Source organism: Calliphora vicina, chromosome 3 (genome assembly GCF_958450345.1).
Source record: "Calliphora vicina chromosome 3, idCalVici1.1, whole genome shotgun sequence".
In the NCBI taxonomy this organism is placed as follows: Eukaryota; Metazoa; Arthropoda; class Insecta; order Diptera; family Calliphoridae; genus Calliphora; species Calliphora vicina.
Genome location: NC_088782.1, coordinates 31,354,032 through 31,367,800, shown reverse-complemented (window position 1 = coordinate 31,367,800; position 13,769 = coordinate 31,354,032). Strand labels below are relative to the sequence as shown.

Below are 13,769 nucleotides of genomic sequence, written 5' to 3'. Positions count from 1 at the left end.
ATAGTGAAAATAAATGTTTAATGAAAAAAAATGTTGGTGAAATAAAATTCTTGTGAAATTAAATTGGTGCAAAAACAAGAAAGAGTACTATTTTTGAAAAAAAAAAAATTGAGAAAAAAAGTAGTGAAAAAAATTTTAAGATACAATCGAGACAGTTGCTTATATCTGGGCCAATTTTCGATTTTAAATAACAATATAATCGATTATATTGATGTATCAATCATACTCAGGCCGGCCATCAACGCAAAAGTGGCGTAACCCTACATTTTTTGGTTGCTGTTCTGGCGTTACATACAGTCCTTACATTACCAATATCAATACATAAGTGGGGTAAGCTACCTTTTACTATTCAAAAGCAGATGGAGCTGTTTTTGCACATATCATAATATAAAAAAGTAATGTAGCAAAAGTGTTGTAAGTTGAATAAACCACCTTTGGCTGATAGACTCATATAATATAAAAACTATTTGAATGATTTCACATACACAGATTGGATTTGATTACCAAAATTTCTGGATGAACGTTTTGTTCGTTATCCTTTGATTTTGTTTGAAATTCTAAAACCAAATATTGTTATTAATTCAAAAAGGATATTAACTTTGAAAATTTTTAAAATTAAAGGTATAGCAAGGAAAATATCTAAAATCTCATTGCTCATTGCAGCCAATTAGATAGTGTTTATAAAAATAAAAACATTTTCACTTACCAATTTGTGTTTCCAATAATTTGTCATCAACTGCCTGGCGACATTCCGACAAATATTTCCGCATAAATACCAAATTTTGGCGTAACTTTTTTAGTGAGGCCAATTTCTCCAGAAAAACAAATAACTTGGGATTAGCGTCTTCAAGTCTTATTAGAGGTTTATCGAGAAACAAATTAATTTCCTGTAAAGCTGAACGAGATACTTTGCGAGGAACAAAATCCCAATTGTGAACAACACGAGCTGGAATAATGCACACATCGTTCCAATGACACGAAGGACAAAAGTATAAACCGGTATAATCACACAAACGTGGTTCAATCCAGGAATTTTCTATAAAAAAAAAATAAAACATAACTATAAATATCTCTCTATAAGTGAGTGTTTAAAAAAATAAATGTAATGTAGTGATATTGTTAAGAAAATATCGAATAATTAATTGTCAAGTACCAACCATGTTTGGTTCTTTTGCCAAAACATTGTGTGGTGTAGTTGGGAGCTTTAATAAACAACATGAAAAAAAAAACAAACAAAATACATTCATACAAATGAGGACAGTCACAACAACAACAATAATTATTGAATAGGAATTCATACTTACTAAAGTTTAATAAGGTGTTACATTCCGAACACTTATAACGTTGGGCCGCCAAACCAATTTCTGGACAAATATCTAAAATAGGATATTGCCTTTCGGAGGCTATAACATGAGCACATACTCTCACCACACTATCTAGACATTTTTGATGCACCATATAGCGACAATCGGTACACAGATAGGAAGCCTGAACTACACTCCAAATGATACCCGTGCAATGATCACAATAGTTACGAGCAGTAGGTAATGGTATGCCTTTGCCAACACCTTTCTGGCGCGCAGTAAAATGATGACCAACTACAGTTTTGACAGAGGGGCCCACTTCCACTTTATCATTTTTAGCTTCCAACAACTCTTCCAATGAATACCTTAAATCTACCAAATGCCTAACCAACCAACGGCGTTCTTCAGTATTTTCCTCAGATATTAAAACTAAATCTTTGCAATGATTAATGGCTTCCATCAGATCTTGTTCACTAGCATCGGATGTAAATATTAAACGCCATTGTTCCTTGACCAATGAGGCTGGTATGGGTAAGGATTTTTCACTTATTAGAACCGCCCCCGTAGAGCTGCTATCCATTTCATTGAAACTGTTTAGAGATTCCGTTGTAGAACCCGTAGACATGGAATCATTTTGACCATGAAATCCTACGCCTATCGGAATATAGCTGGAAGCTACCGATGCAGTATCACTGATAAAATTTGTAACCGCACCCGGTATACTAGCTAAGCTGTCACGCAATGAATTCATATTAACATAATTATATGCACGTACAATGATATTAATTATCTATTTTTAGAATATTTTTCAAACACTTTGTAAAACAAAACAACAAATTACGATGAAGAGATGAAAATATAAACAATTTTTTACAATTTTGATTAGATGCAACAACAGGGATGGAAAATTCACTACTATTTTGTTGTTTTTGTCTTTCTATTCTCATATTATTTATACAATCTAATCACAAAAACGTACTAATATCGTTAACACTTAGTACCAATACTAAATCTCCAATTTCTATCAGCTGTTCATTGTTTGCCTCAAAAAGTGTTGTGTAAGTGTAAGTATTTGACTACTCAAAACTTTGTAAGGTTTTTTCTATTATTTAAATGAAATGGAAAAAATATAATTTGCTACAATATTACAATTTTATATTTGGTGCATAACCTTAATCATTGTACCAAATTTTGTTTATATAGTTTTTGACATATTGCATTCCTGACTACGTTGCATTTTGTTTGCATTCAGGTACCTGATAAAACCAAATACTAAATAACCAAATACTCAATACTTCAACAACACTAGATGGCATTTCTCCAAGTTATAAAAACAAAGAAATTCAGAGATATATATTCAGTGCCAGACAAAAATATTAGAAAAGTAATTATTCCTAGATTAAACTTAATTTTTTTTGGATAAACCCAATTTATTTAATTTGCTGCGTATATAATTTGTTAAAGCAAAAATTTTTAAGTGGAACAAACATAAGATTACAAAATAAATTACAAACAAAAAACAATTTTGGGTGTCAAAATTGTTGACACAATTTTGTTTATGCTTCTAAAACGAAATTGGGACATATAAACATCTTTATTAAAACCTCTCCAAGGCATTTAATAAACTACTTTTTTGGTAATGTTGCCTCCATATCCATTCATTTGGATGAGTTCATCTTAAGTTGGTTTTTGTTATTGATTGTATTGTGTAAACGGAGTCTCAATTTTAAATCCAGCCACGAATGTTTAACGCAGGGCTATTTTGAATGTGGGCAACATTGTAAATTAACCTTTTTTACATTGTAAGCGATAATTGGCGATAAGTGTCCTTCAAAAAGTAATGTCCAGTTTTGATGAATTTTAAATCATAGCATATACAAAAACCAATGTGGCTACCTCTGGCTGCCGTTACCGAAAAATCGCAATTAACGTTAGCTTCAAAATACCGTGGGACATTTGAAATTTGAGAGTCGTGTTACTCCGCCTTCAAAATTTAAATTCCAAAAAAAAACACTTTAATATGATACTGTCCCAAATGTGTATCATAATATGTGATGGTGTAAAGGGGCTTTTAAAGAATTTAAAATTAAATAAAAAAAAAGTTTTTGAAAACTTTTTTAATTCAAGTCGGACAGAAATTATCGTTACCGAATTACCATTACGGAAATAGTCAAACTACATTTACCGCTAAAATACGGTTATTGGAACAAACAAATTAGCGTCACCATTTTTAATCTTGACAGAAACACAATTTCCAATACTGTATTGCATTGAGATACGTAGTACGTAGGTATATTCAAATTGTATTTATCCGCAAACGCTGCTTTCAAATATAAGTAGGTTTGTAAATGGTTTTGTAAAAGTTTTTTAATTTATATTAAACATTTTTAATTTATATTAAAAATGTTTTTATTTAAGAGTCATTATGATTTAGACTCTAAATTTTAGAGCATAGTGAATTGTACATAGAGTCGTCTCTATGTCGTCTCTATGTTACCCTATTATTTAGACATTATTTTAACAGCTTTCAAACATTATCGAACTACGTACATACATATATGTATAAATAAATAATATTGCTTTGATAAAAAAATATTAGTTTATAGGTACATTTCATTATTTTTTCAATTTGTTAGAAGGTCTCTAATAAACCTACTTACTTTCAGGGTACACTAATTTCGCGTAGCTTACTTTAATCTTCAAGATGTCTGAAATAAAGTCATTGGAGCACTCAACTCTAAAAGTTCCATATGAGATCATTAACAAAAAATTTCGTGTTGCACAAAAAACCATCGATAGAGAAGTTGATCAAATACAAAATATTTCCAGAGATGTCGAAAAAGCGTTGACAATACATCCAACGGTTTCGGACGTTAGCAAGATGGTTGGAAATGTGGTTCAGCGACTTCAAGTTTTGAAACGCAAGTCAGAGGAGAGCATTAATGAGGAATTGAATGCAGCCTTTGTGTGCAAAAAGAAATTGGGACACCTTAAAGGCATAGCTCAGCCGGAAACAAGTTCTGATATGGAAATATGGCATGCTTCAATTGATCAATGGAAACGGATGCGAATGGATCGTATGGTGATAGAACATCTTCTAAGATTGGGTTACTATGAAACGGCCAACAGACTGTCAAACCATTCTGATATAAGACATCTAACGAATTTGGATATTTTCCACACTTCGCGTGAAGTTGAAGAAGACCTATTAAGTTTCAAAACTACTAAATGCATTTTATGGTGTATGGATAATAAATCCAAGCTAAGAAGAATTAATTCAAACATAGAGTTTAACCTACGGGTACAGGAATTTGTTGAACTTGTGCGTAAAGATTTAAGAACTGAGGCTGTAATACATGCTAGAAAGCATTTTCCGGCTTTCGAAAAAACTCAAATTAAAGAAATTTGCGAATGTATGGCTCTGTTGGCATACCAGCCTAATACAACTATTGAACCGTACAGAAGCCTATTCGATTATAGTCGTTGGAAGGATTTGGTATTAAAATTCCGCAATGAAAATTATCGTTTATTCCAGATATCTTCGCAATCATTACTCAGCATTGCAGTGCAGGCCGGGCTATCATCTTTAAAGACTCCCCAATGTTTCTCAACAAACTGTAAAAATTTAAATTGTCCCGTATGTCAAGAAGACTTTAATAAGATCGCTACAAATTTGCCATATTCTCACTGCGTGCAAAGTCGTCTAATTTGCAGAATAACGGGACTTCCGCTAAACGAGCATAATTTACCAATGATGTTACCAAACGGACAAATCTTTGGACAGCTGGCTATACCGGAAATTACCAAGGAAAATGGTGTCGTTATATGTCCAATTACAAACACTAAATTCTCTACTCCAAAGATCGAAAAGGTTTTCGTAATGTAAGTCATTTGAATAAAAATGTGAAACGATATAGATGGTAATAATAACTTAGAATTTATTGTTTTCATTGCTGGTTCTAAACTATATATTTATATTAATGAAGTGTATTTTTCCAACAGCTTTTTTTAATTGTCTTTTATGCCTCTATTTTTCATATGTATTCAAAAATGAATCTTTGATAATTGCTTTGAAATATGTTTTAATACATAATCACATAATAACTAATAATAATAAATTTACCTAATCTAAACGCAGATTGTCTTTTATTTCTTTATAAGTTTTTTTTTCTTAAAGTTATTTTTCCATTTTTTTTCGACCCCACAAAGTATTATATTCTGGACCGTATGTATGGTGAAATCAACTTTCCGTAGTCCCCAAATAACTTACAAACATGATTGATACTTCAATATATCGGGCTCGGTTGCTATTTAAAATCGAGAAAATCGACAACCTCGATTTTTGGCCTATTTTTGATCTATATCTGGATTACTAAGTCATTAATATGTACAATATGGATCTCTAATGATAGATATTTCAAAGTTCATTGCAACGATTTATGTAGGGCTAAAGTAAGTCGATCCTACAATGAGTCAAAATCGGGAAAAATATTTTTTAACTCGAATTTTTTCAAAAAAAAATATTTTTTAACTAAAAAATTAAAAAAAAAATTAATTTCTTACCAAAAAATTAAAAAAAAAAATTGAATTTCTTACCAAAAAATTAAAAAAAAAATTTACCAAAAAATATTTCAAATTTGTATTTTAAAGTAAACTTTGGTGAAGGCTATATAAGATTCGGCACAGCCAAATAATGCACTCTTGTTTAATATTAAATTTGTTTCCAAGTACCGGTAATGAACGAATTATAGTATTATTTCCCGGGAATGAAGAATGTCCGGGAAATTACTTCCACTACAGACGAATATTTATAGTACACAAAACATTTTCAAAATTAGTCAAAAGAAATTACAACTTTAATAAATTTATTAAAATATTTACATAAATATTTTTTAAAAAATATCTCTAACACATACATAATTATAATTCTATAGTTAAAAGTATAGTTTTTATGATTTATTTCCATACTTTTGTTGTTTATGGAATTTTCGTGGATTAATACCATAAGCCTTTAGGCGGTCATCACTTATGTCTTTACCATCTCCTTTAGAAGTTTGTTTTCCATTGAACGGCTTCTTGCCTTGGAATTTAGATTTGAATTTATTATCTTTCGATTTGAAATTACCTTTAACATTTTTTGTTTTGGCAATATTCTTTCGCAACGGAGGCAAGGAGCCAACACCATCTTCTGTAGAACCTTTAGCAAACGGATTATTGTTGGATGCAGTTTTACTACCTCCTGGAGAATTATTTGTTTGTTGTGCATGATTATTTTTGTTGAACATTTTATTGCCGGTATTTTTTGTTTGTTTATGGGAAACGCCTTTATTAAATGGATTTTTGTTGTCATTATTTGAGAATTTATTTCCTTTATTGGCAGTAACATTTTGCGAGTGATTTTTCTGTTTATTCGTTTTACCTAAATCCGTTTGCGTATCAGTTGTCATTTTGCTATTAGCTGACCCATCGGTTGTTGCTACTTGGTCTATTTTAGCTTTCTTGGCAGCCGTTGCTTCACCAGTTTCTTTATTTTCTGCATTGTTACTGTCATTTGTTTGCTTTTCTTCGGCAGCACTATTATCTGTTCCTGCTTGGGCATTTTGTGCTTTACGCTTTCTACGTTTCTTGGCTTTTTTAGATTCTCCAGGCACTATGTTAGCGGTAGTATTTTCAGTTGTGGCACTTGTATCTGGATTGGTAGAATTTTGTTCATTTGTTTGGTCTTTTTCTGTTTCCTCATTTTCATCATCAGACCTACAAAAAAACATAAAATGTTTAAATTCACAGTTAAGTAGAATTATTAATATAATAATTACCCATCTCCATATAGACTTTTAAATATTTTACGCTTTAAATCTTCATTTTTAGCTTTAAGTTTATAAAGTCTTTGCTCTTTTTTCTCCACCTGATCGGGTCGTATTTGTATGGCTTTTTTAAGACTGGCCCATTGATTAAGCTCCTTATTTTTGGCTAAAAGAATCTAGAATTAAAGCAAATTAGTCACAATTTATGTTTTAATTAAAAATGCTGTTAATTATATTTACCTCTTCAATAGTTAAACCAAAGTCATTTGGTGCCGTTTCTACATACTTAAAGCGACACGGGGTATCACCAATTATATCCTCACAATCTAGCTGATAGTATTCATCAATATAATCACCATATGTCTGCTCATCCTCTGGATCAAATACAGGCTTGTCAGCTTTAATTATTTCCATAAATCGATCTCTTCTACCCTTGCGACCACCTCTACGTTTTTTCGTATTCTCGATGAGTTCCTTTTGCAATTCTTCTTTTGCTTTGGTCGCATCATACTCGCAATCCATATTGAAATCTTCATCTTCACAATGACGATCATTGTCATCATAATCATATGCCCCTCCATCGTCATTAGGATCATAATTATCCCAATCTTCTACTTTCAATTCGTCTATGTCTGAGGGACATTCGGGTTTCTCTTCTCCCTCGTCCACCTCATAGTAGTCGTCATTGAAAAGTTCTTGCATTCTTCGATCGTGAGCCTCGGGATCAAAGTCTTCATCCAAATCATCATCTTTAAAACCCAACTCATCATTGCCGGTGACCATTTTTAGCTTTTCAATTTTTTCTTGAATTTCTTTTCGTTTCATTTCTTTTACCATTTCCAATTCCTTCATTTTTTGTTCCTTTTCTTGAAGTTTACGTTCTTTAGTCTCTTGCCTCTTCAATTTACGTTTTTCGTCTGTCAATCTTAACGAACTTTCGATTGTACGCGGATATCTCTTAATGAATTCTTGATCCGGTTCTTCATAGCGAAAATTATATTTCTGTTCAAATTCTGCTTGTTTTTCCAACTCTTCTTCATCTTCAGATAAGGGTGCATCGCCTACAATTTCTTCATATGTCGGAATTTCATCATAGTTGTTTGCCTCTGTATAACCTTTGTTGAGAACATAATCCCTTAGAAACTTTTCACTAGAAGGTAATTTATCATTGTTCCAGTATTTTTTCAAAGGTTCCAATTTTTCTTTAACATCCTCTTCAATGTTTTCCTTTTTGCCAGCCAACCATTTTAGGTAATCTTCCTCTTCTCTGTCCTTCTCAGCTTTAGTTTTTTCACGTTTCTTAAATATTCCACCAAATTCTTCATCACCCGAATCATCATCTTGATTCATGACGTTTTTGAATTCTGCTTTTAAACGACGTTCTTCTTCGACCAAAGAGGGTGATAGAGGACGTTGAAAGCTTTGATCTTCCACATCATCTTCATCAGAATCTGTTTAAAATTATACATTGTTCATAAAAGTGCTTTATTTTGATTTATCTACCCACTTACCATCTACAAATTTACCGCCCTTTTCTAAAATAATCTTTCTTTCGTAATCCTTCAAAGTCACTGGCTTGGATTTCTTTTCCTTGTTTGTATTACTCTTTTCATCTTCTCCGTCGGAATCATCGTCAGTTTCCACGTTTTTAAAGAATTTGGTAGACTTATCATAGATAGCTGGATCCTTACTTTTTAATGAAGCTAACGTCTTTAAAAAATGTTGATCAAATGATGGATCCAAGACCTCATCTTCCTCAGAGGAATCAGAATCATTAGAATCGGATTCTGAAACATCCAATCCTTTATCTTTATCTGTAAAAATAAAAACAATTTTTCAAAACACTGAGTCCAAAATAAAATGGTTTGTTAACTTACATTTCTGCAACAATTCCTTTTTCCTTAAAGTATTGTAACTACTGGCATAATTTTCATTTGTTTTAATATGAAAATTATGCTCTTCTATATTATCATCACTATCATCAAATAGATTTTTATTCATTTTGATTAATTTTGCAAAATATTTAAAATTGTGACAAAAAGTTTTAATAAATTTCTGTAGTTTTTTCTTTTCACACGTGTTTCGGTTTTTATTTTGATTATATATGTATTTTTATTTTTGAGAAAGAGTTAAAAGAGAAATGTCAAATATGCATTTATGTCAAACAGAGTTGTATGTAGTGAAGGGGAAGCATAGCTAAACAATATATATAGGTTATGGTTGAAATATAAACAAAAAACCACGTCTATCTTGATTTTTTCCTATATATTAATTACTAGTGATCAACATAGATAGAACAGCTTAAGTATTAAATTTATTAGACATCAAAGTTACAAGTTAAACAAAAAAGTATTGGTAAATATAGAAGATTTGTCACATTTTCTACTTAAAATCTTTTGCATTATCATTTCGCCATATGATGACAGATAAATAGAAATTCGGAACGACAATGGGTAAAAATATTTTTGAACCCCAATTTTATCAATATTTCTTTACCAAAAATAGTTTTTAATATTTATCTTAAAGTATACTTCGGATAAACTTTTTTTTAACTTTTTTTACAACCGTCAAAAAACAAAAAAAAAATACTATGGTTAATTTTACTATTTCATTCACCTTTTTATTTACAATTTGAATTTCCCAAAAAAAGTCGGTGCATTACTGGCTTCTATGAAGTAATAGGGTCTGTTTTCGCTTAAACCATAATGTACCAACCTATTTTAAATTAAAATAAAAGTTTTATGTTTAATTTTAATATTGCCAAGTCCAAGGGGTATAATTAAAACTACTACAAAACAATATGTAGTTCATTTTAATTTACTAAATGCTTTAACTTTTTTGCTTATCATAACAAATCTCCCACTGTAAATGCGCATATTTACAATTTGGAATTAGAGTTTGATGTAGTAGCCAATTCCATGTCAGCAGATGGGTTATTTACAAATTTACGTACAGCATCGAATTTGGGATGGTTTTTATCACGTAATAAATCGAAAATAACACTTTCACTGGTAGTAACTATGCAGCCAGCCGAACGCAAACGTTCTATAGCCAAGTCACGATCTTGGTTCAAACGAGAGCTCAAGCAATCAGCTACTAATGATACCCTTATATTCTTCTCCAGAAAATCAATTGCAGTTTGTTCAATGCAAACATGAGACTGAAATCGATTACAAAATTAGTAAAACCATTGTATTGTTCCATGGATTAACGGAAATACATACCTCCAAACCATATAGAACGACATCGTCAGGTTTGTCACCAAAAATCTCTTTAATTTTAGCCTCTATTTCTGGTACCATCATACTAAAACGAGTCTTACTTACGACGGCTTCAGCATGACTAATATCGATGTCCTTCACAGTGTTTCCCAAACGCTCGGGATATTGTTCACTAACTATTAATGGGATTTCCAATTCTTTGCCAGCTTTTGTCTAGGAAATAAAAAGTGCACATTTCAATAACAAAATAGTCCTAGCAAAGTTCTTGTATATGTATTTTCGTAAATAATGCAATGGTGCTAGGCCCAAACATTGGCTATTGTCCGATGACATGCATATAATGGAAATATACTATACGTAAATACTATTAAAATTAATTCGTTTATAGTGATATAATCAATTTGATTAGATGGAACTTTCTACTTACTAATTTGTTAGCATTTTTGATCAAATTGTCAAACAGCGGCATAGCAGTACGAAATTTTTCCTGTACATCGCACAAAAGGAATAAAGTCTTTTTGGGATTTAAGTGACGCAAACGTGAGGACATAGTTGCAGTTAAATTAATTTTGATAAATAATAATTATGCGGTAAAAATGCAGAAATAATGATAACAAACAATCGACTTATAGAACCCTACAGCTGTTCCAATAAAGTGATGCCGGACTGTTAGTCCGGTTATTAATTTAATTTAGAAAAAAAACGTTAACATAATTTTAGGCACAAACTGTTCGTACAGATTTGTATTTTGTACGGCAGCGAACATGATTCATGTTCGTCAGTTAGACTCGTCAAACACCTCCATCTAATTTACATGGCGGTTTGTCATACAAAATTAAGCAGGGATTTTTTACTGGTCGGACAGGTAAGGATTACACGTGATTCGTTGTTCGACTGTTTGAAGAGGTTTTCTGTCGCAGAATTAGTTTTTTTATGTCAATTTTTAAGTGATAAAACAGTTTTTCATGAAACAGTTTTATCGACTAGAATGTCAAATTTGTTATTGTAGCACTTTTTGACACTGACATTTAATTTTTTACTAAACAACCATTTGGTAAAAAAAATTTTGTATTCACGTTTTTAAAAACAATTTTAACGTGATATAATTTTAACAAAAAATGGTCAGTTGGAGTTCTGTTGTACGTCCAGCGGCTCAATTAGCCAAATTCCGTACAATTTTGCAAACACCAGCCGTAAAAAATGGTAAGGTTGAGAAAAAATTTGATGAAGAATATGTGTTTATGCACCGACAATGACATTACGCAACTTGTAAAGCAAAAATTAAATGAATTTTCTATTAAATAGCTGTCCAATTGCAACTGCGCCAAATGAGTGGTGGACACCATCATATGATTGTACAACCATCACGTTTCCAATGGAATAAATTTAAGGATTTATTGCACTTCTATGTGATGTTGGGTGTTCTACCCATCACAGCTATTGTGATGTACTGCAACATTTTCATTGGTCCCGCTCAGTTGCACGAAATTCCAGCAGATTATGAGCCAAAACACTGGGAATATCATAAGGTATTTATATATTATGTTATTTATATGTTAGGAATTACATTTGAACTTGTAGTTATAGTAATTTATTAATTGGTTAATCATTTAGGCTTCCATATTACAAATGAAATAAATTGAATTGAAATTGTATGTCATAAAAGTAGGGGATACTATTTTTAAAAATATGCAGAAATTTAGTAAAATTGCAAATTTTGTATGTTTGTGACATTAAAATCTGTTATTTTTGAATTGTTCACCCTTTATTGAAAGAAAAAGCTAATTTTGATTCTGAAACCAATCTTCGCATTTGGTTTAGAAGTTGTACTGAAAACAAATTAATTTCGGATATACCCGAGATTTAAAAAATGTAATAAAACTAATAAAATAGAACAAATTGAGCTATCCAACTAATTTAAAATTTTAAATATCGCATTGGTTATTCGATCACCAGGGTTTTAAATAGAAATAAGTATGACTACTAAGTGCGGCTGTGCCGAGTCTTATAGACCCTTCACCAAAATATGTATACTTTAAGATTAATATTGGAAATAATTTCTTGAAAAAATTTGCAAAAAAAACTTGGTGAAAAACATATTTGTCCCAATTTTGACCCATTGTCAGTCCGAATTTCGATGACTTTATATATATATACCACTCATGCTGAAGAGTATAAAAAACGTCCCTAACGAAAATAAGTCATATTTACCTTATTGTGTGAATAAGAACACAGTTTTTTATTATAAAACTCATGGGCATATTTTTTGTTCCTATTTCAAATTTAGGTATAATTCCATGTATTAATTAAAATTTGAAATTTTTTTCTTTACAGCATCCAATTTCTCGCTTTATTTCCCAGTACATGTTCCCCAGTCCACAACAAGAATATGAGAAATCTTTACATTTCATGTACGAGGAAGATGAAAAGGCTCAAATCAGGTAAATACGATTAAAATCATATTATTACTTTAGGCAAATAAATATTTAATTCCTTTTAGACTACTTGAAGAAAAAATCCGCGCTAAAATGTCTGAACGTAACGATTACAAAGCCTACTACTACAGGCCAGCTATTGCCAAATATCACAGAATTTCCAAAGAAGCTGCTGATGAATTGGAAGAATTGCGTGGTGATTAATCAGCCGGCAATATTAATATTGTTCGCATGCGATTCAATGAAATTCGTTATCTATAGTTAAATTAAAGTGCAGAAAAACAAATTCTTAAAAAAAATAAATGTATCTTTAAATAAAAAAGTAAATTTTTGTTTTTTTATTATCGATTTAATAATGTTTTATTATTAAATAAATGCTTATTTATATAATGTTAAAAATAATAAACTTGACTTTTTTGGTTAAATATTGTTAGAGCAGGGCAGACATCATTATATCGATTTATCCCCAGGCTTGATTTTTGCAATAATACAGTACCAATTTGCCATTAGTTCCATGACAATCATATAGATTTTTGATAATTTGATCGGGAGCAGGTGCAAATGTTTGATTGACATATAAAAACTAAAATATTTAAAATAATTGTAAGGCAATGAGCGACACACACGAATTTCCACTCTTTACTTACGATTTGTTCCGAAGGATCTAATTTTAAATATTTATGGATAAACTTTTGTATCCAGCTGACGGTCTTGTAAGGATCTACCGTCCAAGTGCGTTTCTTGATAATGGGGACATTGCCAGTAGCATTTAAGAGTATACAAACTAGATAAACATATTAAGCTATTAGGAAATTTATTTTTAACAAGAATATTAACATTTCTTACTTTTATTATCCTTTTCTTTATCTGCTGTAGTTAGTGAAGTTTCGTTTTCAGTGTCAGCCATATTTTAATTTATTTATATTGTTATTATTTATTTATAGGCTCTTATTTTTGTGTAAAAAAAATTGTAATTCGCACTGTCAATAAAAAAACACCAGCTGC

The 13,769-nt window shown here is 31.0% G+C and overlaps 6 protein-coding genes across 8 annotated transcripts in view; 2 read left to right on the top strand and 4 right to left on the bottom strand.

Moving 5' to 3' along the window:
• DEF8 (differentially expressed in FDCP 8 homolog) overlaps window positions 1–2,185 on the bottom strand; it is a 48,739-nt gene extending 46,554 nt beyond the window's left edge. For 2 of the 3 annotated variants that reach the window (XM_065505590.1, XM_065505588.1), the window contains exons 1-3: window positions 1,305–2,185; window positions 1,158–1,202; window positions 707–1,036 (exon numbers count right to left, since the gene is read on the bottom strand). In XM_065505590.1, coding sequence (XP_065361662.1) covers window positions 707–1,036; window positions 1,158–1,202; window positions 1,305–2,055 — 1,126 coding nt within the window. In that variant the 5' untranslated portion in view covers window positions 2,056–2,185. The remainder of the gene's footprint in view (window positions 1–706; window positions 1,037–1,157; window positions 1,203–1,304) is intronic. The other variant, XM_065505589.1, reaches the window with a different exon arrangement.
• A 407-nt stretch (window positions 2,186–2,592) lies between these two features.
• On the top strand, window positions 2,593–5,437 carry Kaz (Katazuke). The gene is made up of 2 exons (XM_065503699.1): window positions 2,593–2,688; window positions 3,971–5,437. Exon 2 carries the CDS (start codon window positions 4,009–4,011, stop codon window positions 5,188–5,190), a length of 1,182 nt encoding a protein of 393 aa, XP_065359771.1. The 5' UTR covers window positions 2,593–2,688; window positions 3,971–4,008; the 3' UTR covers window positions 5,191–5,437.
• A 692-nt stretch (window positions 5,438–6,129) lies between these two features.
• Window positions 6,130–9,178, bottom strand: LOC135955115 (protein KRI1 homolog). Its single transcript, XM_065505416.1, has 5 exons — window positions 8,986–9,178; window positions 8,620–8,922; window positions 7,349–8,559; window positions 7,121–7,284; window positions 6,130–7,058 (listed from the first exon to the last, which is right to left on the bottom strand). Exons 1-5 carry the CDS (start codon window positions 9,107–9,109, stop codon window positions 6,254–6,256), a joined length of 2,607 nt encoding a protein of 868 aa, XP_065361488.1. The 5' UTR covers window positions 9,110–9,178; the 3' UTR covers window positions 6,130–6,253.
• A 524-nt stretch (window positions 9,179–9,702) lies between these two features.
• Window positions 9,703–10,952, bottom strand: LOC135953844 (isochorismatase domain-containing protein 1). Its single transcript, XM_065503856.1, has 3 exons — window positions 10,757–10,952; window positions 10,333–10,542; window positions 9,703–10,268 (listed from the first exon to the last, which is right to left on the bottom strand). The coding sequence occupies exons 1-3, from the start codon at window positions 10,877–10,879 to the stop codon at window positions 9,987–9,989; spliced, it is 615 nt and encodes a 204-aa protein (XP_065359928.1). The 5' UTR covers window positions 10,880–10,952; the 3' UTR covers window positions 9,703–9,986.
• Window positions 10,953–11,354: 402 nt separating this feature from the next.
• On the top strand, window positions 11,355–13,091 carry ND-SGDH (NADH dehydrogenase (ubiquinone) SGDH subunit). The gene is made up of 4 exons (XM_065503349.1): window positions 11,355–11,532; window positions 11,635–11,858; window positions 12,664–12,770; window positions 12,830–13,091. The coding sequence occupies exons 1-4, from the start codon at window positions 11,448–11,450 to the stop codon at window positions 12,966–12,968; spliced, it is 555 nt and encodes a 184-aa protein (XP_065359421.1). The 5' UTR covers window positions 11,355–11,447; the 3' UTR covers window positions 12,969–13,091.
• On the bottom strand, window positions 13,092–13,763 carry Atg12 (Autophagy-related 12). Its single transcript, XM_065503351.1, has 3 exons — window positions 13,611–13,763; window positions 13,412–13,548; window positions 13,092–13,347 (listed from the first exon to the last, which is right to left on the bottom strand). Exons 1-3 carry the CDS (start codon window positions 13,669–13,671, stop codon window positions 13,225–13,227), a joined length of 321 nt encoding a protein of 106 aa, XP_065359423.1. The 5' UTR covers window positions 13,672–13,763; the 3' UTR covers window positions 13,092–13,224.
• Between the last annotated feature and the right edge of the window lie 6 nt (window positions 13,764–13,769).

Bases quoted from the DNA above. Each gene is read 5' to 3' on its own strand.
- Kaz (XM_065503699.1), top strand. From the start codon at position 4,009: ATGTCTGAAATAAAGTCATTGGAGCACTCAACTCTAAAAGTTCCATAT.
- LOC135955115 (XM_065505416.1), bottom strand. From the start codon at position 9,109: ATGAATAAAAATCTATTTGATGATAGTGATGATAATATAGAAGAGCAT. The intron at 8,923-8,985 runs GTAAGTTAACAA...TTATTTTTACAG, and splicing joins AAAGGAATTGTTGCAGAAAT to ATAAAGATAAAGGATTGGAT. The intron at 8,560-8,619 runs GTAAGTGGGTAG...AATTTTAAACAG, and splicing joins GGGCGGTAAATTTGTAGATG to ATTCTGATGAAGATGATGTG.
- LOC135953844 (XM_065503856.1), bottom strand. From the start codon at position 10,879: ATGTCCTCACGTTTGCGTCACTTAAATCCCAAAAAGACTTTATTCCTT. The intron at 10,543-10,756 runs GTAAGTAGAAAG...TTTATTTCCTAG, and splicing joins TCAAAAATGCTAACAAATTA to ACAAAAGCTGGCAAAGAATT. The intron at 10,269-10,332 runs GTATGTATTTCC...AATCGATTTCAG, and splicing joins TCGTTCTATATGGTTTGGAG to TCTCATGTTTGCATTGAACA.
- ND-SGDH (XM_065503349.1), top strand. From the start codon at position 11,448: ATGGTCAGTTGGAGTTCTGTTGTACGTCCAGCGGCTCAATTAGCCAAA. The intron at 11,533-11,634 runs GTAAGGTTGAGA...TCTATTAAATAG, and splicing joins AACACCAGCCGTAAAAAATG to CTGTCCAATTGCAACTGCGC. The intron at 12,771-12,829 runs GTAAATACGATT...AATTCCTTTTAG, and splicing joins GATGAAAAGGCTCAAATCAG to ACTACTTGAAGAAAAAATCC.
- Atg12 (XM_065503351.1), bottom strand. From the start codon at position 13,671: ATGGCTGACACTGAAAACGAAACTTCACTAACTACAGCAGATAAAGAA. The intron at 13,549-13,610 runs GTAAGAAATGTT...ATGTTTATCTAG, and splicing joins TAAAGAAAAGGATAATAAAA to TTTGTATACTCTTAAATGCT. The intron at 13,348-13,411 runs GTAAGTAAAGAG...TAAATATTTTAG, and splicing joins TAGATCCTTCGGAACAAATC to TTTTTATATGTCAATCAAAC.